General features: G+C 45.9%; 1 protein-coding gene across 2 annotated transcripts in view; it reads left to right on the top strand.

Moving 5' to 3' along the window:
- Positions 1-221: 221 nt before the first annotated feature.
- Positions 222-24,646, top strand: part of PANK4 (pantothenate kinase 4 (inactive)) — a 28,999-nt gene continuing 4,574 nt past the window's right edge. The window contains exons 1-16 of one of the 2 annotated variants that reach the window (XM_048518909.1): positions 222-386; positions 4,416-4,498; positions 5,484-5,692; positions 6,479-6,662; positions 7,493-7,585; positions 8,491-8,644; positions 9,573-9,754; positions 12,086-12,167; positions 12,785-12,885; positions 13,197-13,352; positions 15,152-15,264; positions 16,732-16,819; positions 17,100-17,251; positions 19,245-19,300; positions 21,033-21,082; positions 22,013-22,117. In XM_048518909.1, the coding sequence (XP_048374866.1) occupies positions 257-386; positions 4,416-4,498; positions 5,484-5,692; positions 6,479-6,662; positions 7,493-7,585; positions 8,491-8,644; positions 9,573-9,754; positions 12,086-12,167; positions 12,785-12,885; positions 13,197-13,352; positions 15,152-15,264; positions 16,732-16,819; positions 17,100-17,251; positions 19,245-19,300; positions 21,033-21,082; positions 22,013-22,117 (1,938 nt within the window). In that variant the 5' untranslated portion in view covers positions 222-256. The remainder of the gene's footprint in view (positions 387-4,415; positions 4,499-5,483; positions 5,693-6,478; positions 6,663-7,492; positions 7,586-8,490; positions 8,645-9,572; positions 9,755-12,085; positions 12,168-12,784; positions 12,886-13,196; positions 13,353-15,151; positions 15,265-16,731; positions 16,820-17,099; positions 17,252-19,244; positions 19,301-21,032; positions 21,083-22,012; positions 22,118-24,646) is intronic. The other variant, XM_048518910.1, reaches the window with a different exon arrangement.

Genomic DNA, 24,646 nt, shown 5'->3' on the forward strand with positions numbered 1-24,646 from the left:
AAACTGGCAACCTTCCTTGAGAAAAATATTATTGATAATCGCTATTCAAAGCTGCGATAGAGAAAATGTTATCCCAAAAGCAGAAGCAGACTGAAGCTTGTGGGCGGGGCTTCTGGAGACTGTGGGCGGGGCAACACCTCGCATTCTCCGCCTCCTTTCACTTTCCTCTTCACGTATTAGCTAGGCAAAACATATGCGCATATATTTGCATGCTTAATGAGGCCGGGCGCGCAGAGAGCGGGTCGATGCGTCCAAAATGGCGGCGCGGGGCGGGCGCGGCGGCGGCGTCGTGGTGAGCGGCGGCAGCTTGGACAAGAGCATCACCCTCCCGCCGGACGAGATCTTCCGCAACCTGGAGAACGCCAAGCGCTTCGCCATCGACATTGGTAAGCGAAGCGCCCTCCGTTTCCAGTTAGCGGCGCAGCCGCCACAGTCCGTACGGGAGTGAGGAAGGGGAAAAAGGGGGAGGGACGCCCTCGCGCAAAGCACGCCGGGAAGTGAAGTGCAGAGACCCATAATCTCCCGTCGCCGCTGAGGGGAAGCGGACTGCGAATACCAGCATGCAGCGCGGAGTCGCAGGTGGAGCGGTGCTTGTCGGGAGTTGTAGTCCGCGTTCTTGTCCGAGGCATGGGCAGCTATGGGGAAGAGACTACGAAACCCAGCATGCCTCTGGCTCAGGAGGCTGCGGGTGGGGGAATATTGAGAAGGGGAGAGAAATAGGTACATAAACAAGTTCTTTTAGGGAGGCTGTGCGCGTTTTCTACTCAGGATGGGGAGCCTTCTCCTTGACAGGTAGCAGAGCCGCTTGGAAAGTGTGGCTTATGGCTCCCTGGACCACAGAATAATCAAGAACCTCTACACAGGCTGAGAAGGATCTCCTTCCTCCCCCCTGGGAGAGAATGAACAAAAGGGGTGGGGTTGGGGGCTCGAAATAAAACCAGCATTTTTAGCAAATTTCATTATAGCATAAGCTTTTATGAGTCCAAACTGTTCCTCAAATGCATGGGGTTGCCAGCCTCCAGGGATGGGCTGGAGAGATCCCAGGATTGCAGCTCATCTACAGGTTACAAAGATCCACTTCCCTGCAGAAAATATGATCTTTCATTTTAAATGTGAAAACATAAGACTACGTGAACACTTAAATGAAGAATAAGAGCAGAGAACGAGCTAAACTTAATTACAATTCTAGATATAAAATAGAGAGCCAATGGAATTATGTAAAAGATGTTTCCCTGAAGAAAATGGCTGCTTTGGAGTTTTGTAAAATATTTTATTTTAAACATGGAAACATAAGACTATATGCACATTTAAATGAAGAGTGGGGACAGAGAATAAACTAAACTTAATTACGATTCTGAATATAAAAAAGTGAGCCCATAGAATTATACAGAAGATGTTCTATAAAGGCATAAGTTTTCAGTCACAGTCTTGTTTTCCAGTTATTTTTTCCCTTCGGCAACACAAACATCACAACACTAACACCTGTGCGTTATAATAATTATATATGTGCTACAGTTCCACGGTATTCATTATTTTGGATTGTCTATTTGTAATTGACTTGCTTTTGGGCTGAAAATTAAAAGAAAAACAAAAGGGTCAGCATTTTATATTTTGTAGCAAAGAGGTCCTGACATGGCAAGGAATCAGTCTTAATTTCTTCTTAAAAATCTTTTAACTTATGCATTATTTCATACATTATTTACATTACTGTTCAAAACACGCCCATACACCCAAGTAAACATATCTTTTTACTTACAAATGATCCTTTTAACAGAACAGTGGAATCTAAAATGCTTCCTGACCTTTAATTTGTTTCCTAATAACCTTATTAGTTTCTTTTGCTTTGGAGTAAGTTTTACTGTAGCAAATGAGAGTCTCTCTCACACACACACCCTGGCTTTTTTGTTTAAAACGGCCTGCAGTTGGTATCTTATGTCTTCAAACCGCTGTTCCGCATAGCCTGTCTTTAAAAGAGAAGGCTTCTTTTGGGCTTGAGCGCTTGAGGAATTGAGATGGGTACCTGGCCTTTCTCAGGATTGGGTTGATGGCTTTGCTTTTAGATGTTAACATGGACAGGAAATGTGGGTTAATACTGCTTCTCCATCTTCTCACTGGGTCAGGATGGAATTTATAGCACAAGGATTAGCTGTAAACCTTAGATGCATCCATATCCCTTGGTGTGTGTCCCAAACAGTTTTAGAAAAAAGCTGCTAAAATCCAGATAAAAATCAGACGTTGCATGTTACGTGCTAGGGGAAGGGTATGCTAGGTCCTTGTGCTCACAAAATAATCTTGTTTTTCCAAACAGAAATGTGATACACATCTTATTTTTGTTTATAAACAAAACAGAGATATCCACAAATAGGTTGTTTAATCTATTTGAGGCATTTATGTTGGGTTTGGATGACTGATTTTTCTTCTCAAATTCCCATGTACGGCATTTTTTGTACCCTTCTAAATTTATATTCTGGGAGACTTTGGCATTCCCTTTGCCAAAGCTAACTTCTGGTGCTCCTTATGTCTGTTTACCTGGAGAACATCTTTCCCACTGAATGTCTAGTCTGTTCAAATCCTCGCTCGGGAGTAAAGCTTGCTTTGGATCTTCTCTCAGCCAAAGCTTCTTATAAAATCCTCTAGCGAAAGATGAGAATATCAATATTTAAACATAAAATAAATAAAGTTATGTACGTATCCCTCCCCGCTATTATTCAGCAAGCTATAACTAGCTTATTTCATGCTGGCACTTATCCCACTAGCACAAAGGAAAAGTTAAGACACGAAACTTTCAAATGTACCCTTAAAAAAGCATTGAACATCCACAGTACTGGCTGTTTTTGTTTGTATCTTTTGTTGATCGCCATCCGCCTCCCTATGTCGGATGTGGAGTCTTGTGTTCTGAGCTTAGTGTATAGAGTTTCTTTCTTTCTATTTTTCTTTCTTGGAGGAAAACCTTAGGAAGGAAGTCAAAGTTAGCATTCACATTCAAAAAGCTTATTTCCAGTTGGCTAGCGTACTTTACGAAAACATTGAAGGGTTTAATTTCCTGTGTACATTTGCTGGGGAAATATGCAGCTTTTTATCAGCAGAAGGGAAGGGCGGAGTGACTATTTTAGTACTTTCAGCTTTTCTGGAGATTAGGTTAAATATGAAGACAGTGACTGTTGCCAGTTGAGCAATACTGAATTTTGCAAGGACATTTTATCATATTTACTCGAAAGTGGGTGACCATCCCTCCACCTCCAAGAGAGAAGATGAAAAATAGAATAACTCTGAATTAAAGATGCTCTGCTCTATACGCCTGTGTCTTCGGGTAAAACCCAGAAGATACAGAGAACCCCCCGCCCCACACCCTCCAGCCCAGCAGGCCAGCCAGAATAGATTTCAGGGGATTGATTTCAGGGGACTTGAATTAGGGAAAATGACATATTTGTTTTCACTAACCTCTCACTGCAATTTAGCATTTCTTTCAGTTATGAATGTAGGCAACAGACTGCAGTACTGCTAGGCATTCCTGTGACTTTGTCACCAATAGAGATCACAGATATTTTCATATCACGTTAAGGTTCTCGCAGATATCTCAGCATACTGCTTATTCTCATTGCTACTTTGAAATTACAGTAGACCAGCCATTCTCAACCAGGGTTCCGTGATACCCTGGGGTGCCGTGAGCATGTCCCAGGAGTACCGTGGCAACACTACCACCCCCCCCCCATTTTTGTGGTGTCTCCCACCGGTGCCAGCAAGGACATGGAGCTGGCCCATGGGGCAGGGCCTGCCACAAGGTCAGCAGCCACCCCCCCCCCCAGTGCTTCCCTTCATCCTGGGAGGGGAAAGTGGGGTGTGTGGCAAGCAGGGGCAATGGGAGGGGAAGGTGGAGGGTGGCGGCAGGGGTACCGTGAGATATGAAGAGTGAGGTCAAGGGTACCCTGACCTCGAAAAGGTTGGGAAACACTGCAGTAGACCCAATTAGACCCATCGCTAGATCATGTGATTGTAGTCTTCTTATCTACTGATGCTCATGCTACTATGGGCCTAATAGTAATTTGTGCTATATGCTCACAACAGTGACATCTGCATTGCTAATTGGTTTCCTTTTTATTTTATGCATTTAAAAACATTATTTTGAGAAGGGGTCCATAGACTCCACAGGACTGCCAAGGGGTCCATGGCACAAAAAAGGTGAAGGAACACCCCCCCCCCCCCAACCCGGTTTATTTTTCCTAATATTGAAGCTGTAGAGCTCTTGCCATGGTTCATAGCGCAAAGTTTGTTGACACGTGTGGCCCGATTTTCATTTGAAATCTGAGCTCAGTTTGCTGTGGGCGAAGTAACATCCACATTTCCTCCAACAGCTTGCTTGTTTGTCTGGCATGCAACTGTACCTTTTGTTTTTGGTGTGTGTTTTTTTCCCTCAGGTGGGTCCTTGGCCAAGTTGGCTTACTACTCAACAGTGCAGCACAAAGTGGCGAGGGTACGATCCTTTGATCAGTCAGGGAAGGTAAGTGGAGAGGCAGCGACGTGCCGCAGTGTGGGTTTTCTGGAGCATTTTTTCTGAGGACTGTTGATTAGTACCTGACCTTCTCACGAAAACTCCAGAGCAGTTATCTGAGACTTGTGGGATTTGCACTGCTGAACCAAGCCTGAGAAGAGCTGTTGCTAGCTAATTGTTATAAGTTTTCATGTTGGGACCCGCCCTGAGCCCTGCGGGGATAGGGAGGGATATAAATCAAATAAATAATTGGGGCTAGGAGGATGGCCGGGGTCATGTTTGCTGGGGGGGTTTTGCGCCTCTTTTCAGATCGGACAATGATCCTGTCCAGAGTGCAGCTCTTCTGATTTTCAGTCAAGAATGTGAATTTTGTTTACAACTGAGTCTGCTTTTTTGGGAAATCTAGAGAACACGACAGTGCATTTTGCTGAAAAATAAGCAGGGAACGTTTTTCTTACTTTTGTTTTTTATTAGAATTTGTAAGTCACTTTTGCGTGAAATGCATGAGGCGTGCAAGTATGGAAAAGAGATTCCACCTAAACCAGTGGTGGTGAACCTTTGGCACTCCAGATGTTATGGACTACAATTCCCATCAGCCCCTGCCAGAATGGCTGATGGGAATTGTAATCCATAACATCTGGAGTGCCAACATCTGGGTCACCACGGACCTAAACATTAGGAAGAACTTTCTGACTGTCAGGGCTGTTTGACAGGGGAATTCACTGCCTCGGAGTGTGGTGGAGTCTCTTTCTTTAGAGGTTCTTAAACAGAGGCTGGATGAACATAGGTTGGGAGTGCTTTGATTGTGTGTTCCTGCATGGCAGGGGGTTGGACTTGATGGCCCTTGGGGTCTCTTTCAACTCTGTGATTCTGTGAATACGGCACAAGGTTATTCGATGCAGTAAAAGAAAGACAACCTGTGAAGTAGCTTTTCAAAGATGTCCTAGCATGCCAGCGTCAAAAGTGAAAGCCTGCTTTGTTTTCGGTCCCAAAGGACGCGGAACACGAATCGCCGTACGAAATCACCGTCCAAGAAGAGATAACAGCTCGGCTGCATTTCATTAAGTTTGAGAACGCCTACATTGAAACCTGCCTGGATTTCATCAAAGACCATCTCGTCAACACAGAAACGAAAGTGATCAAAGCCACTGGAGGTGGTGCGTACAAATTCAAAGACCTTATTGAGGAGAAGCTGGGACTGAAGTAAGTGGAAGCGGGAAGAAGCGCCTCCCTGTGAGAATGATTAGCTGTTGTCGGGTAGGGTTTGGCCGCAGGGTAGCCAATGCTTGCCTCTCTCCAAGCCAAGGTAAAGCGGTGATGCCATAGCAGAGTTCTGAAAGGAAGGGGAGTCATTTGGCTTCAAAGGTGTGTGTCGTGGGGGGGAAATAGTTACAGCATTGTAGGGATGCAATGGCAAGAGGGGTTGGCGTTGCACACAGTTGGTTTGGTGCTGTTGTATTGGCTGTGTGAGGTCATAATTCTGCCTGTGTGAGAGTCTATGTGGCATAGTGGTTAAGAACAGGTGGATTCTAATCTGGAGAACCGGGTTTGATTCCCCACTCCTCCACCTGAGTGGCAGAGGCTTGTCTGGTGAACCAGATGTGTTTCCGCATTCCTACATTCCTGCGGTCCTTATGGTACAGAAAAGCAGGGTATAAATCCAACTCTTCTTGTGAAACTCTGGTCTTCTCTTTCTCCCTACCCACTGTTTGACCCTGAACATTTTTATTGGTGAATATTTGAAGTTGTATTAATTTTTGTGGCTGGTCTCACCCCTTTTTCACTGGAATCTTGTATCAGAAACATCCATGTTTCTTTTTTCTGGTTTGTTGTAATGGGAAGGGCTAGAAATGTTCTGTGGATAATGAAACCTGAGCTGATTCCTGAGATGAGCCAGCTGCATCTGTACTAGAAGGCCAAGCTCCTCAGCCAGAACTTGTATTGATAATTTTAAAAACACCTTCAATGTGTGTGGTGTTTTTCCTTTAGGGTGGACAAAGAAGATGTCATGACCTGCTTGATCAAAGGGTGCAACTTTGTCCTAAAGAACATCCCCCACGAGGCGTTTGCATACTTGAAGGATGCGGACCCAGAATTCCGATTTCAGATGAACCACCCAAACATTTTCCCTTATTTACTTGTCAACATTGGCTCCGGAGTTTCTATAGTAAAGGTGTGTAAAACCTTCTTAACAGTTTTATTGGCGTTTATGAGGTGTGCGTTTTAGCATACTATTTCAACCAGAGATCTTCATGTGGTTCCTTAAGAGCAAAGGACAGCGATATAAGAGCGGGAAACAAAAATGTGCAGTTTCAAAATAATTATATCCGCTGTCTTCCAGTAATTTATCAGCTGCTTTAGCCAGTAATACTGTCCTGCATGTTACAGAAACATATAAGGCAGCCTGGAGATAACATATTGTATGTCTCTCACTGGGACAATCCAGTTGTTTACGGAAACTCTTGCAGGAATTTCTCTCTTGGGTCTTTTATGTCATGGATGGTAAAGAAGATGCATTGCACTTGCTTACTTATATCCATTTTTTCCCCTGTTGGGATTCAAAGCGACTTTGAGAACATCCTCTTTCCCCTCTTCTGTTTTCTCACAACAACCCTGTGAGGTAGGCAGAGCTGAGAGTTTATGCAGGGGCCCAAGGTCACTCAGTGAGCTTACGTGGTAGAAATGGGGGTTCAAATCCCGGTCACTCAGGGTCCTATCTGCCACTCTACTAAGCCACACTGGCTTATGAAGCATTAGATCTTCAACTTTGTCACGTGCAGAAATGCACAAATGTTCAGATTTCTAATGAGCAAGAGGTCCTCTCTTCATAATGTGAATGGAGATGCCTGACAGTTATTTGAACAGAAGATCTCTTTCTGATCGAACAAGGAATCTGGAAAGATACTTAGGGAGAGGAGACTGTCCGAACAAGCCTGCGCTAAGTACAAATATGTTCATTTGGGAAAATGCTAATTGTTACCTTTTGTGCTTTGTCCTTGGCAGGTGGAAACGGAGGATAAATTTGAATGGATCGGAGGAAGTTCAATTGGAGGAGGCACATTCTGGGGTCTTGGAGCATTGCTTACAAAAACAAAGGTAGTACTAGTGATCCCATGTCTGTTACACAGTGCATGACTGGGAAGTGAAGATTACTCAGCTGCATCTTAGAGAATACCTGGAAATTTATGTCTGTGGATCTATGAGTGAGGGAAAAGTGGTGCTGGTCTTCCTAGATCAGGGGTCTGCAACCTGCGGCTCTCCAGATGTTCATGGACTACAATTCCTATCAGCCCCTGCCAGCATGGCCAATTGGGAATTGAAGTCCATGAACATCTGGAGAGCCGCAGGTTGCTGACCACGGTCCTAGATGGATATATAGCTCTCACTAAAGTGGTGGTCAGAAAGGATTGCTGCTGGGGTGGGAATGGAAGAGCATCCAGTCATTAGAGCCCCTTCCTGCACTCTGAAGTGGTTGGTTTAATTTATCTATTAATTTATCTAATGGTTCACACACACACACCCCGCTTGCCCTCCGGTCACTTCCCCCCTGACCACTTACCTGGCTGCTGCGGAGGATTGGGCCACGGGTGGGGGGAGGTGAGGGAAGGTGGCAGCAGCAGCTTGGCCTGGAAGGGCGAGCTAGGGGGCTCTAAAAACCTGTCGCTCACCCTCTCCTGGGGTGGTGGGATTCAGCCGGTTCAGCGAATGAAGGAAAAAATTAGCTACCAGTTCAGCCGAACTGGCTGAATCTCACCACTGGGTACGGTCCTCCAGATTCTCAGGTTCTTGTCATAGGGAGCCTCCCCACATCATGGATATTGCAAAATGCAGGCGAGCAACAGGCAGAGAGAGCTTTCACCTTTCCTTCCGATTGTTCTGTGATTCCTTGGCAAGGAGGGGGTGGTAGCACTGGTAGCCATGTCCCTGGCACGATCCGTGTTAGTATCATCGACCTGACTGCGTGGTCATTGGAGGGAGGTCTGCTTTTGTTTTCTTGCTAGAAATTTGATGAATTGCTGCAGCTCGCTTCCAAAGGACAGCACACAAACGTTGACATGCTGGTGAAAGACGTGTATGGCGGCGCCTACCAAACTCTTGGGCTCAGCGGAAACCTAATAGCTAGTAGTTTTGGGAAGTCTGCCACAGCTGACAAAGGTACTAACTGAGAACAGTGTTTGTAAAGCTCACACAATCCAGTTACAGTTATTACAGTAAGACTTTATTGTAGAGCCATAGGCCATTACAATATTTAAAAAGTATAAATTAACATAATTTACAATAAAAGTTTTACCAACTAAGACTAAAATATATTCATGGACCCTCAGTCCCTTTCAGTTCACTTTTCCAATGTATCTGAGCTAGAATCTAACACATCTTGTGCAAATTTCAATCATACTATTTCCTTCCATATAGTCTTAGAATGAATCTTTGAGGCTACCAGTGCAAAAAGGCCGATCCTATAGGATATGTACGGATCCAAATTTGAGAGAAGAAGGTATATTTTATCCGCATCAGAATATATCTGAGGCATGGATATAAAGCTGGAAAGGAACTTGGCCCTAGGCTTGTCTTATAAGGGGAACTTGTCAAATCCACAAATACCCTGTTTCCCCGAAAATAAGACATCTTTTGAAAATAGTAGAGGTTTTGCTGAAGTGCTAAATATAAAGCATCCCCCGAAAGTAAGACATAGCAAAGTTTTTGTTTGGAAGCATGCCCATCGACCAGAGCATGCAGCTGTGGAGCGGAAAAATAAGACATCCCCTGAAAATAAGACATAGCACATCTTTGGGAGCAAAAATTAATATAAGACACTGTCTTATTTTCGGGGAAACAGGGTATGCAGTTGGATTTGTCCTCTTGAGTTTCTGTCTTGCTATTAATCATTTATTCTTTGTAATAGTTCCAGTCTTTGAACTGGAGATGAACAGACATAGCGAAGTCTAGTCCTTCAGCTCAATCCCTGATGCACTGTAGAAAAGCCCTGCGTGCATATGTTCTTCGATTGGATGTAGACCAGAATTTACTTAGCGAGAAACCTTTTGGCTTTAATCCGCCCCCTCTAATGTTTTTGCTTTCGCAGATTTTTCCAAAGAGGACATGGCGAAAAGCTTGCTGCATATGATCAGCAATGACATCGGACAGCTTGCTTGTCTGTACGCCAAGCTCCACAACCTGAACAAAATATATTTTGGGGGCTTTTTCATTCGAGGGCACCCCGTCACCATGCGCACGATCACTTACAGCATCAATTTCTTCTCCAAGGTAGGGTCCTTTTGACCATTTCCCAAACCTCGTAGCACGTCATAAGAACACAAGAACAAGCCAGCTGGATCAGACCAGAGTCCATCTAGTCCAGCTCTCTGCTACTCGCACTGGCCCACCAGGTGCCTTTGGGAGCTCACATGCAGGATGTGAAAGCAAGGGTCTTCTGTGGCTGTTGCTCCCGATCACCTGGTCTGTGAAATGTAGGCAATTTCAGCTTTGAGCGGGCCAGTTAAGCTGGTGGGTGTGTTTCCAGATGTGTGATCGGCTAAAGCTGTAAACCAGTGGTTCTCAACCTTCCTAATGCCGCGACCCTTTAATACAGTTCCTCATGTTGTGGTGACCCCCGACCCTAACATTTATCCATTTTACAGATGGAGAACACTGATGCAGAGAGTCTTAGGCGACCCTTTTGAAAGGGTCGTTCGACCCCCAAAGGGGTTGCGACCCCCAGTTTGAGAACCACTGCTGTAAACCATCTCGAGCCATTTTAGCCCAGAAAATGAGCACTTTAAATTAATTTTAACTGGGGACTTTTGATTTTAGAGCACCTCACGGTCCCATTAATCCCATTGATGAAAAAGTTTTAAGCCACAGTCATGATTTATTACTACTAAAAATTAATTTTAAGTAGTAATAAATCATGACTTTGGCTTAGAACTTTTTTCATTAATGGGATTAACGGGACTTTGAGGTGCTCTAAAATCAAAAGTCCCCAGTTAAAATTAATTTTAAGTAGCAATAAAACATGACTTTGGCTTAAAACTTTTTCATTAATGGGACTTTGAGGTGCTCTAAAATCAAAAGTTCCCAGTGTCTTGTCTTTGTGAGGATCCTGGGTGAAAAATGATATGTTTGAACATCCTGCCTTCGTCTCTTTCCCTTTTTTTTCTGTCCAAAAAATTGCAGCCGTACTCTTCCTGCAGATCTTTTTTGGGTCCATGAAAGGAAAACAGCAGAGCCAAAGTTACTGGGGAAGAGGCTGTTTTGGCATCTCCCCCAAGGCAGAACAATTCAGTGTTCAGGACACAGTGGGAAGGAAACGATCACAAAGAGGAGCAGCCTGTCTCTTGCCCTTTTCAGGCAGGGACGATGGCTTGTTGGTCGAGTATGTGCTTTGCACGCAGAAGGATCCAGCGTCAATCTCCAAGTCTTCCCTGAGGATATAGTCTTGCTAGCGCTGCTGGGGAAAACATCTGCCAAGGACTTTTGAGAGCTGCTGAAATCGGGAAAGGCTGGGAGGGCTAGATCAGAGCTCTTCCCCGTTATAATGAAGCTTCATGTCTGTGGGGGGAGACTGTGGCAGGCTGCTTGAGATCAAGCTTCGCACGCCATCCATCCCTGGCACATGCCGAATAATGCACTTTCCATCCACTTTCAATGCACTTTGCAGCTGGATTTTACTTTGCGGAATAGCAAAAGCCACTTGCAAACCATTGTGAAAGTGGATTGAAAGTGCATTATTCGGCATGTGCGGAAAGGGCCCAGGAGAGCTGCTGCCAGTCACAGTGTGGAACAAAATAGGACAGCAGTCTGTATGAATATATTCAGTTATAGGCTGCAGTAAAAGTCCCTTTTACCTTTTGGTGGCTGTTTGTTCTTTAGCACAATAGGGGTTGATCAACTACTGGGCATTCAGTAGGTCCTGAACTCAATCCTTAGCATCTCCAAGGCACGGCAAGCTAGGGTGTGAGCCCCAGGTACTACTTGTCTAGGGATGCCAAAGTTGCCCCCATGCAAAACAGGAAGCTGTTGCTGCTTAGAGGGCTGGTCTACCCACCATTAAGAAGCAACGGGCACTGGTTACCCACAATTGAAAGCCACCTACCAATTCTTCTTAACAACAGGTAGATCAGCCCTCCAGAGAGCTGGTCTAACCAGGATTGAAAAGGAATGAGTAGACCTGACCACAGGAGAGGCGGTCTTCCAAGAAAGGGAAGATGTATCTGATTGGGGGAGGGGCACGATTTCAGTGCACCATTTCCTGTAGGTATGTTCTTGCTCCAAATCCCAGGCAGTGGATATGTCAGACCTCTGTATGAGTCTTTGAAGAACCACTGTGAGTCTAAGGGGACAAAACAGAGCACAATGTTCTATGGGTCTGATGCAGTATAGCACAGCATTGGGTGTGTTCACATAAGCAGTTGCTGGGAGCCTGGTTGAAGAGCCGTGCTTGTTGTCTCGTCGAATTTCACTGCACGGTGATATAATTTCAGCCTGAAGCTGAAGTCATCAACCAAGATTTGTATGGAAGAGTGATAAAGCCGTATTAGAAAAGCGCAGTTACTCTCGAGGGCGTTCTCCAGACCTAATTTTTGCCTCTTGTGACAGGGAGAGGTGCAGGCGTTGTTCCTGAGACACGAAGGCTATCTTGGAGCCATCGGGGCATTCTTGAAAGGAGCCGAACAGGACAGTGAGTACCACCACCACTCTGTCCTGCAACCGCAGGGGGCCAGAATATCCAAGCAAGCCTCTTCGGAGAGCCCCCCCCCCCCCCCGCCGCCATTTCTTGTTCCATCTTGAGAAACAGTAGAGCTTAGCAACATAAAACAGTTGCGTTGTGGACCCCCCCCCCCCCCCCCCGGGTGGCCTCTTTGTGCCAAAAGCGGCTGCTTCTCTGAATGAAGAGGCAAGGGGAGAGGAAGCCTGACTTCCAGCTGTGACTTCCCTCTAGCAAGGCCCAGTTTCACAAAATCATAGAGTTGGAAGTGGCCAAACAGGCCACTAAATGCCTGCTCATTGCAGGATCAGCCTAGAGCATGCATCCCTGACAAGTGTTTATCCAGCTGCTGCTTGAAGACTGCGGGGGGCGGGGGGGCGGGGGAGCTCCCCACCTCCCTAAGCAGATGATTCTACTGCTGAAATACTCTCACTAAATATTTTTCCCCTACTATCCAACTGGTCCTGGTCTACCCTTGCTTCCATGTAATGTCTGGCTAGCTTTAGGAACTGCTTTATTTTCATTGAAAGCCTTCCTGGCATTTTGGTAGCGGCGTTCAGCTCTTCTTTCCCCTTCGCACCACCTTCTAGATCCCAATCAGTACAGCTGGGGAGAAAACTACGCCGGCAGTTCTGGCCTCATGAGCACATCGCCCGATATCTGCCCCATGCAGCGGGAAAGAAGCGGCACGGTGAGTCTCTTTAGGACAGAACCACATGATCCCACCCTACCCACCCCCGGTCCAAATGCACAGCCAGCTTTCTGTGTAGCAGGGCATGCCTTGTGCTGGCTCCTTGTGTTGGCAGTCCTAAGCGGAGAGCCACCAAAGAAGGCTTATTAAGTCACTGTTAAGCACTATATGTTAGCACCCTTTTATAAGGAAGGTATGCATTTTTCGTATTTATCTCACCTTGCATTCAGTTGAATGCTCATGGGTTGCTGGTCCAGTCTGGTTTTTACTGTTTTGTTCATAACCTTTTTCCGTCTCCATCCTGCGCTCAGTTTGACATGTTGGAAATGGATCGTTTGGAGCGAACACTGGTTAACCTTCCTTTGCTGAAGGACCCGTCTGTATATGTCCCCGACACAGTTGACCTCACAGATGACGCCATGGCTAGGAAATACTGGCTCAGTTGCTTCGAGGATGCTTTGGATGGGGTGAGGACCATGCATAAAATTAATCAATGCATATATCTTATTCCCACTTGCTGTATGAACCTGCTTTTCATGCTAAGATCAGCAAACGATGTCCAGCCTGGGTTTTTGTTGGGCAAAGTGTTCAACATGGTTTTTAGTCCCTGCGGGGCCTTTTTGGTGATGGCCTAGAGTCATGGAATGACTTTCCTGCGGATTTGTTTAGCCACTATCCAGACACAGTGGCTTTTTAACAGAAACATCTTACTTTGCTGCTAGTCTTTCTAATACCTGCTTCTGTTTTGCCATCTTGACTTGACAGTTAAATTGTAATTTATAGTGTTTTGACCTTAGTGGGGGTAGTTGTCATATTGTGGCTATGTATTTGTTTTGCCTTGTGCCTTACCTTGAATGAGTGACAAGTTTCAGTTAAGCAGATACATGATTTTACAAGATTTCTTTTGTGGAAAACTGGGCCTGTGTCGGGTCATGAATTCTACGAAGGGTATTTATGAAAACTCATTCATTTAAGTGACGGTTCCATGCCTAGACACTTCCTCGGCCCATATCTTAATTTTTCTAAACTCTGATCCTTCTTGTTTGGCCTTCCATTGTACCATCCACCTCTGCTTTCCACTTTTCTAAGTAATAGTGTCAGAATATTTTCTATAACCAGAAAATTAAATATTATCTATCTAGTACTACAGTACCTTGTTCGAAGAGTGATTTGTAGTACAAATTGAAGAATGTCTATGAAAGTTTGGCTTGTTAGTCGATTTTTACCAGATGTGTTTGTGTGAGAGAGAGAGAGTATATCTACTACCTTTTTATGGTGCTCTGTTTTGCTGTGTTTACCTTCCCTCTTGTCTTTCATGGTCTTTCATTCTTCCCCTCTCCCCCGCACCGCCCCCCGATTGGATGTAATATGTTTACTGGGATGTAATTACTGTTTTGGTAATTTGGTAATAGGAGGTGGTGATGGCCACTAACCTGGATAGCTTTAAAAGGGGCTTGGGCAGATTTATGGAGGAGAAGTCGATCTATGGCTACCAATCTTGATCCTCCTTGATCAGGGATTGCAAATGCCTTAGCAGACCAGGTGCTCAGGAGCAGCAGCAGCAGCAGAAGGCCATTGCTTTCACCTCCTGCATGTGAGCTCCCAAAGGCATCGGGTGGGCCACTGCGAGTAGCCGAGTGCTGGACTAGATCGACTTTGGTCTGATCCAGCAGGCTCTTTCTTATGTTCTTATCTTTCCCCCTCTTTTGTTTTGTTGGTGCTGTCCTGCTGATTTCATTCTGTTGATATTGTTTCTTATTTCATTGCAGTAGATATAAATTGTTAACAATAGTAAATAAAGGGTTGGGTTCTATCAGCCTCCTTCTCCTTCTTCCTCCAGCCCCTATCCTGTATGGCAGTTGTCCACGCAGGTCTCACAATTCCCAGCCTTTCATTTTCAGGGAATAAAAGGTGCCCCCTCCTGTCTCTCCCACCTTGGAAAAGCTAGTGGGATCCAACATAAAGTTACTGGGTATGAGATCAAATGGCTGCTCTGAAATTTCTTAGAATTTCGCTCCTGCCTTCTTGGTTTATAGGCCTGTTGTTGGTTTCATGGCAACTGATAATTAACATCCAGGAAACGATCCAACGCAGTCGGTTTCCTGATGCTAACAGTTCAGCTTATGCATTATCTGTGCCTCACAATCCCCTTTGTTTGCTTCCTTTAAAAATGTTTGCTTCTCTTCTAGAACAAACACACACACAGACCCAGAGGCCTAGATAATGTACTTGGCTTTTGTCAATCCTGTTCTTGTCCCCTTGCCAGGTTGCGAAGCGTGCCGTGGCCAGCCAGCCAGACTCTGTTGATGCAGCTGAGCGAGCAGAGAAATTCCGGCAGAAGTACTGGGATAAACTTCAGACGCTCCGGCAACAGCCTTTGTAAGTCTGCACCGGGGGCCACAGACACCAAGGGCCACAGAGACTTAAGCTGGGACTGTGTACCTCTTGCTAGAGAAGAAGAGGAGTTTGGATTTATATCCCCCCCCTTCTCTCCTGTAAGGAGGCTCAAAAGGGGCTTACAATCTCCTTTCTCTTCCCCCTCCCCTTCCACTACAAACACCCTGTGAGGTGGGGGTGGGGGGCTGAGAGAGCTCCGAAGAACTGTGACTCACCCAAGGTCACCCAGCTGGCCTGTGTTGGAGTGCACAAGCTAATCTAGTTCACCAGAAAAGCCTCCATAGCTCAAGTGGCAGAGCGGGGAACCAAACCGGGTTCTCCAGATTAGAGTGCACCTGCTCTTAACCACTGCACCACGCTGGCAAGGCACTTTTAAAACACCAGCTGGTGTGGGAGTCTCTGGAATGGTTCCACCTGTGGGCCTTTTTTTTTTTGATGGATGACGACATTGAAACTGTGCATGAATTGCTTCTGTTGCCATGTGAAGTGTTTTATCTAAAAGCAGCAGCGTAGCAGGCAGGGCTTATGCACCACACCCAAATGTCACAACCCAAAGACAGCTGGTGGTCAAAAAGATAAGGAACCAACCACTGGCATAAATGGCTCCAGAAAATTTTGCTAGTTGAATCACGGCCAAGGAAGTGAGGCAAGAAAACTGTTTTGTGCAACTTGATAGCTGCTGCTGCAGATCTGACAGGGTTTGTTTGTTTGTTTTTCCCATTTGTAGTTGGTTACCAGTATCAATGCCAGTAATGGATTTCCTTCCTTCATTTCTATACAGAATAATCCTAGGAAGGTCATAGTAACTTCATCCTTTTTTTTAGCTGCTTGCAAGAATTCCGTTCACTTTCCATTTTCAGATTTTTCCAGTGCTACAAAGAGCGTTGTATAATTTGAAATGAAGGCCCCTTCCGCACACGCAAAATAATGCGTTTTCAAACCACTTTCACAACTGTTTGCAAGTGGGTTTTGCCATTCTGCACAGCTTCAAAGAGCACTGAAAGCAGTTTGAAAGTGCATTATTCTGCATGTGCGGAATGAGCCGAAGACTTTGTTGATGGGATGTTTTATAGAAATTCAGTTCTGGGAAAACAAGGCAGCTGGTCATATTCTGTTCCTATGTCAGTCTCTTACTTGGGGGTGTTTTGCACAGGATTTGTCAAAAGAGGCACGGCGCACTTATTCACTGTCTTCCAGTGAGCTGCAAGCATGTGACAGGGGTCATTGTCACATGGTGGGAAGAGGCAGCCTCTGTGTTTTGGATTCACCAGTGGAGTGGGGGGGGGGGGGTTATTCCACAAGAAGCTTTGGGTTGCTTGGTTAAGTTCAAGGTGAAAAGCCCCGTGGAGTGGTACAGCCACAGTCCGGTTATTTCCCCTGCCGGAGGCAAGAGGCAGGCTGTTTCCTCTTTCGCGGTAGCTGACCCATGTGCTCTTGGTTTCTTTTCAGTGCTTATGGCACCTTAACTGTTCGGAGCTTATTGGATACCAGAGAGCACTGCCTGAACGAATTCAACTTCCCAGATCCCTATTCCAAGGTACGTACGTCTTCCTAATGTTCCGGTTATAATTAAGTAGCACCGCCTCTCAACGTACATCAGTCTTGCAGATAATCGTGCAGTATCTTGAGAGGCAGAAATGGCTGGGACCGACTTTGGGGAGCTGCTGCTGATCAAAGGAGAAAATAATGAGATAGAGGGTCTGGGGAAAACATGGGTGTAACCTTTGGATCCCCACCACCACCCCACCCCACTCTTCAAATGCATTATTTTGCATCTTTCTCATTTGTCCCCTTTCCCACACCCTTTTCTTTTGCAGGTAAAGCAGAAAGAAAACGGCATTGCTTTGAAATACTATCAGAGCGTGATTGAGTCTTTGGACACGTTGGGCTGGGAGGAGAGACAGTTTGCCCTGGTGAAGGGACTTCTGGCAGGCAACGTCTTTGACTGGGGAGCGAAAGCTGTTTCCGAGTAGGTGTTCATCCTCTTTTCAAGTCACCGTTTTAAGAGATATTAAATGTCCAGTGTGGTTTTCGTTGCCGAACGTGCTAATGACTTTCGTTCTGCCGCCTCCAACTGTTGCGTGTTAAGGGGTATCAAATTACCACTGCTCCGTGTGAAACTGAGCATCTGGGTTCCTTACCCCCCCTCCCTCCCACTTGAATTAAATTATATATGAACTTGAAAGGGGATACTTCTTCCTTATTAACACTGTGTAGTTGTCAGTAGTTGGGTTTCTGCACACCTGTGTAGATAACACTCTCTTTTTATGTTTGTGCTGGACCGGGTAGCAACCTCTTCATGGGCTCCATCTCTGGCCGCTTCTAGTGAGGCCTCCAGTCTTTGCTTGCAGAGTAGATGGAAGCAAAAGATTCTTCAGTCGAAACAGCAACCGGGAATCTCCCCCTGCTCCTCAGCCGCTCATTCCCAGGCATGTTAAAATCCAGACAAGCAGGAGTGAGCAGCTCAAGGGAATGCTGTTGTCACTGCATCTATTGTGAAGGAAGGAGTTTTTTGAGAAACACCTTTAAGAACATAAGAAAGAGCCTGCTGGATCAGACCAGAGTCCATCTAGTCCAGCACTCTGCTACTCGCAGTGGCCCACCAGGTGCCTTTGGGAGCTCACATGCAGGAGGTGAAAGCAATGGCCTTCTGCTGCTGCTGCTTCCAAGCACCTAGTCTGCTAAGGCATTTGCAATCTCAGATCAAGGAGGATCAAGATTGGTAGCCATAAATTGACTTCTCCTCCATAAATCTGTCCAAGCCTCTCTTAAAGCTATCCAAGTTAGTGGCCCTCACCACCTCATGTGGCAGCATATTCCAAACACCAATCACACGTTGCATGAAGAAGTGTTTCCTTTTATTAGTCCTAATTCTTCCCCCCAGCATTTTCAATGTATGCCTCCTGGTTCTAGTATTGTGAGAAAGAGAGAAAAATTTCTCTCTGTTAACATTTTCTATCCCATTTTCTATCTACTTTTATGGGAAACAAGAGTATAAACCCTAGCTGTGAGCTAGAAGTGTGGCCTAATCCAAATTGACTAGTAGATGTCATTGATTAAGCACAGAAGAAAGATGAACTGTGTGGGATGAGGCCTTTGTATCTCTGTGGACCGGCTTGGGAATTACCATGGGGGTCAAGGTGTGTGTAAAGCATAAGCATAAGCATTTTATTGTCATTGTGCACGCACAATGAAATTTACAGCAGCATTCCTCGATGCACACAATTTCAGACTCATACATCATCCTCACTTTCCCCTTCTTCCAACCATCCCTACACAGCCCCAAACACATCAACACGAAGTCGCGGAGTTCAGCATAGCCACAGCTCTAGAGTAGAAGCTGTCTCTAAGCCTCTTTGTCCTAGTTTTGATAGACCTGTATCGTCTGCCAGATGGTAGCAGTTCAAAAAGAGAGTGTGCTGGATGAGACGGGTCCCTCAGAATATTTTGGGCTTTTTTTAGGCTTCGGGAATGATAGAGTTCTTCCAAGGAGGAGAGAGGGCAGCCGATAATCCTTTGTGCAGTAGTGATCACCCTTTGGAGCTCCTTCCTATCTGCCACTGTGCAACTGGGGTATAGGGATGGGGATGGGGTGTTTCTGAACCTTCCTAGTTGGTACTGTCTTGGGATATCTCTTTTCAAATGTGCTTTCCTTCCTTCTTCGAACAACTTCCTTCCCTGAACGTCATCTCCTGTTGTCTAGTGTCTCTGTCAGCCTTTTATGACTACACTGCGCTTGATCTTAGCCAAAAGGCTGAGAAGTCTTTTATGACTAATGCAATACATTTGCCCCTTTGGGGCCTACTGATGATATATGCAGAAAAAAGCCCCCAAAATCCCAGTATGAGTTTGTCCAGCTGAAGAGTTCTTAGAGTTCTTTGAGCAGTGCGCACGTGTAAAATCTTTCTTCCTAACAATGTTTCTATTCTCTCCTTATTTTTTTTTTCCTTTCCCAATACCAGCGTCCTTGAAACAGAGCCACAATTTGGATTCGAAGAGGCCAAGGAAAAATTGCAAGGTGTGTAGCGTTGCCTTGTCATGTTATTGAGGTGTCTTTTTAACAACAACAGCAACAAAAATTAAGTGTCTCACAATTCTTGGGGAGGGAGGCCTATGTGGCTTCTGCACCTTTTATCCTTACAGCAGTACTGTGAGGTAGGCTGGGCCAAGAGGGAATGAACGATCTAGGGCCGTGGTGGTGAAACTTTGGCACTCCAGATGTTATGGACTACAATTCCCATCAGCTTCTGCCACCGTGGCCAGTTGGCCATGCTGGCAAGGGCTGATGGGAATTGTAGTCCATAACATCTGGAGTGCCAAAGGTTCGCCACCACGGATCTAGGGTCACACAGGAGGCAACCAAGAGACAGTGTGAGGCAACCATCTTAGACTACAAACTGAATTCCATTCCAGACAACTGTAGTGTTGGAGGAAGATATTTTAAGATTTGGCACCTTCGCCGGTCCTTAGTGGTTGCATCTGTGCTTCTTTGAGTTCTGCTGGTGTGGTGAAGTTTTCCAGCTGCTTTTTAGGACTGTCGGGTTGACCCCAAACTCCTCACAGAGGGTTTGTGCATGAGCACAGTTTTCCTTTGTGTATTCTTTTACATTTGCTGTAATGGCTTTCGTTGTTGGGTTTGTTTGTTTTAATTGGTTTGTTGCGTTTTTAGGAACTTTTCTAATTCTCCCTGAACATCGTTAAGTTGTCAGAAATGTGGCATACAAATCTTTTTAACAACACTTAACAGGAAATGGAGTTTGGAAGGATAATTGTATTTGGCTGTGGTTCCTTTGTAACCCATATTACTTTACACAGTTTTGTTTGTCTTTCCTACTGTGATGGGATATGTATGAGAAGTATCTTTTCCATAGATGACTTTCCATAGATCCGGTTTCACTAGCCAAAGATTCCTGAAACCACTAACTTCAAGCCACCTTTTCTGAATTGGATGCCGATGGATGGATGGATGGATAAATGGATGGATAAATGGATGGATAAATGGATGGATGGATAAATGGATGGATGGATAAATGGATGGATGGATAAATGGATGGATGGATAAATGGATGGATGGATGGATGGATGGACACACACAAACTTTTTAAAAACTTCCTCTATTGTAGAGACAACTTGCAACTGACAAGTGCAATCAAAAGCAGCATTTTTTCCTCATCTTTTTGAGTTTCTCTGTTCCTCTCTTGGATCGGCTTCTTGCAGTCCACTTTGTTGTAAACTTTCGCACAACTTGTCTGCTGTATTAGGACTGATCTCCTCTCAGATCTCTGCCTGCTAAGCAGGGTCATTTCTGGTTGACAATTGGAGGGGAGACCACCGAGGAAATCCAGGGTTGCTACGCAGAAGCAGGCGATGGTAAAGCACGGCTGAACGTCTGTTGCCTTGAAACCCCCATGGGTTGGCTGTGACTTGACCGTACACACGGAGTCCTCTGATTTGTTGACATCCGCATGATGCCAAATCAGGCTTGTCTCAGAAAAGCTCACACCCCCACCCCCCCTTGCGAAAAACACCCCTGTGAAACCTTGTTCTAATCTTAGTCTAGCATTCAGAAGTGCTATTTTGGGCAAACAGCAACCTGAGCTCGAGGGTTCTCTGAACCTGCCGAGGGTCACCTGGAGAATGAATTGCTTTGTGCATTTGATTCAGTGGAGGGAAATGCTGGTGGATCTGCTTCGAACAAGCCTGCAAAATTAATAACCTGGTTTTTTTCTTTCTTTATATCTCTTGTACAGAACGTCCGTGGTTAGAAGATTCCTACAATGAATGGCTGGAGCGGCTTAAGGTACATGCAGTTCTTTCTGTTAGTCCTGAGTAGAATCATGGAGTTGGAAGAGACCACGAGGGCCGTCAAGTCCACCCCCCTGCCATGCAGGAACACACCATCAAAGTATCATGCCATTGGGTAGACAGCTCAGTCTTCTCTTGGGCTGCGTGCCTGTTAAAGGGTATTAAGAGCCCAATCAACGTAGCAAGCTTTTAGGTCTGGACAGCCTTAGTCTGGATAGCCTTGGTCCGTTCGGACCTGTTGGAAGAGCTATTGTATGTCCATTTCACTTCACCCTTCTTAACGTTCAACTTTTCCCCTGAGAAATAATCAACAAAGGAAGGGAACGAAATAGAAAAAGCAAGTCGGTTTAAAGGGAAAGAATGAAAGGGGTGGGCCCTCAACATCTTGCACAAACATATTCCAGTGGCTGAGTCCACCATCAAAGGAGGGCCAGAGCAGAGGGAGAAAACACTCACCTCTGCTCAGGTAGCTCATTCCGCTGAATGACTTACGCCATGTGTTATGCGTAGGTAAGTCTGTGCCACTGGGAGGGGGGGTGTTCTTGGGTCGAAACTGCATTGGGAGCTCCTCCCCCAGGAATGCCCCTTAAACACCCCCTCTATGCTTGTGCAGGGATTTGTGGTGGCCGTCCATCACCGGGCCCAGCTTCCAGGCTTGGGCGCTGCAGGGACTGGGGTCAGTCCCTTGGCGCCAACCCCTGTGTCAGTTTGCATGGCGGCGGTAACACGGACACTTTTCCACTGTTTCCAGTGCAGCTTCAGTTCCCGCCCCTTGTTTGGATTGCACTCATCGTCTTTAAAAAGCAAACGAGTCTTTTTCTTTCTTGGAGGAGCGGAGTCTAACTTCGTACATATTTAATGCACGTTGTAGCCACGGAGTTCATCTCTGAATGGTGCTTTATATGTTGTTTTCTTTCCTTTGCAGGGCTCCCCTCACAAATGTGCCTTGATTTTTGCAGATAACAGTGGGATTGACATCATTTTAGGCGTCTTCCCCTTTGTCAGGGAACTGCTCTCAAGGGGCACAGAGGTCAGTTGAATTACGGTGACGCACTAAGGTAAAAGGCCTCCCGCAAGCTTGACTGGCACTGCAGATCTGTTCTTGTGTTCTTCTTTTGATTAAAAAAAATCCTATATAAGTGGTTGCAGAGGAGGGGGAGGGGTAATCCAGGGGTCCCCCAACCTTTTTGAGCCTTTGGGCACCTTTGGAATTCTGACACAGTAGGGTGGAGCCGGCCACAAAAATGGCTGTTGCAGGAGGTGGAGCTGGCTACAAAATGGCGGCTGCAGGAGGTGGAGCTGGCTACAAAATGGCGGCTGCAGGAGGTGGAGCTGGCTACAAAATGGCGGCTGCAGGAGGTGGAGCTGGCTACAAAATGGCGGCTGCAGGAGGTGGAGCCAGCCATAAAATGGCTCCTGCAAGAGGTGGAGCCAACTAGAAATTTGCTGCCAGAGGTTATCTTCAGTCAAGCATTGAAGATTCTTGTGCTGCAGTAGCAGCTGGTGCTGAACCAACGTATTTGAAATTCTACGCTGCCAATAAAATCTCCAGTGGCCAATAAGAAGACATGCTGGGCAGAAGCCCCACCTGACTCCACCCACTTTCTAAAAACATTTGGCAGGCACCAGGAAAGGTATCAGTGAACCCCATGGCACCCACAGGTACCATGTGGAGGACCTCAGGGTAATTGTATTTCAGTACGACTGGTGCCGTCTGGGAGGAGCATCCCCCATCGAGTGAACAACTGAATGAAAAGCTGTAAAGGATGCAGTTAGATTAGTATCAAATTGGAAGTGGTGTTGTGGGATTTCAAGAACAATGGTGGCAGCCTGGTGCACTCAACAGATTTTTGTCACTTACTCCTTGAGGACAAGCTGAAAGTTCAGATTAATCTTGGCAAATCAGGGCTAGGCAGACGGCAGACGAATGAAACTGAGCCGATGGAGCATTTGGGAGCATTGCTCAGTGTGCAGAGCTGGTGATGCGTAGCAGCTAAGTAACACAGCTAAGTATCAGGAATTCTCTGGTTTAGATGAGCTCCCCAGTTACTCTTGGGTAAGCCATCCTCTCGGCTTTATCCACTTACCGACAGGATGGGTGAAAGAAACTGACCAGCCAGCCAGTGTAGTGCAATGGTTAAGAGCAGTGGACTGAAATCTGGAGAACTGGGTTAGATTCTCCACTCCCCCACATGAAGCCTGCTGGGTGTCCTTGGGCTAGTCACAGTTCTCTCCGAACCGTCTCCACTCCACCTACTCACAAGGTGCCTGTTTTAGGAAGAGGAAGGGAAAGACTCCTTAAGAAATTTCGAGACTCTTTAAAGTTTGAGAAAAGCAGGGTATAAATCCCAAATCTTACAGCGTACCAGTTTGAGGATTACAGCAAGACTAGCAATAAAGCCCATTGTGGGGGGAGAATACAGGGGGTTCTAGAAAACTAATCCTCTCAGGGCAAGAGATGTGGACAGATCATATCTATGGGAAATGGTGCCCCCCCTGCCATTTGCAAAGGGGGGAGCCACCAGGGTGCCTCTGAAAATGGGGAAATAGGACAGCCCTGCAAGGATCCCAGAGCTAAGAAGTGTTACCAGCTGAGTGAAAAGGAGTTGTAGTCCAGTCAGCCCCTCTGTACATGAGAAATGAGACTCTCTGGACTACATCTCCCAGAGTCCTTCACTTTTTTCTGGTTCATTGTCAGGAACACGCTGCTCAAGTATATAGATCAGGGGTAGAGAACCTGCGGCTCTCCAGATGTTCAGGAACTACAATTCCCATCAGCCCCTACCAGCATGGCCAATTGGCCATGCTAACAGAGGCTGATGGGAATTGTAGTTCCTGAACATCTGGAGAGTCGCAAGTTCCCTACCCCTGATATAGATAGATAAATGTACATGAATTTTGAATATGCAGAAGCACTGAATGAATGCCAAGGCAGCCATTTAATCCTAAACGCTTTTTTTCTTTTTAAATGATGGCAACCCTGTTAATTTCAGTTGTTGGGGCAAGGCGGGGAGGGCATGGTTGATGTTTATAAAATTATGCACGGGGTGAAGAGAGCTGACGAGGAGCACTGTTTCTCCCTCTCCCAAAATATTGGAACTCAAGGATTTCCAATGAAGCTCATGGGCAGTAGATTCAGAAGGACAGAAGAGAATACTTCTTCACACAACAAGTGATTATAGTGTGGAATTTGCTGCCGGAGGATGGAGTGATGGCACAGAGGGCTTTAAAAGGGGACTAGACAGATTCACGATGGAGAGGCCTATCGGTGGCTACTAGCCCTGGTGACTAAGGCCTCTGACAAACAGTGCCATCAGGAGAAGACCTTGGGATCTATTCCTCAGAATAGTCTGCAACCTTTCCAGATAAATATGAAGCATCAGCCCCTGCCAGCATGGTCAATTGGCCATGCTAACAGGGGCTGATGGGAATTGTAGTTCATGAACATCTGGAGAGCCGCAGGTTGCAGACCTCTGCTGTAGGTGGACCTCCAGAGTAACTGGTTGGCCTTTGTGTGAAGCAAGGTGCTGGATTGGATGGACCACTGGTCTAATCCACT

This window comes from Sphaerodactylus townsendi, linkage group LG16, assembly GCF_021028975.2.
Source record: "Sphaerodactylus townsendi isolate TG3544 linkage group LG16, MPM_Stown_v2.3, whole genome shotgun sequence".
Lineage (NCBI taxonomy): Eukaryota > Metazoa > Chordata > Lepidosauria > Squamata > Sphaerodactylidae > Sphaerodactylus > Sphaerodactylus townsendi.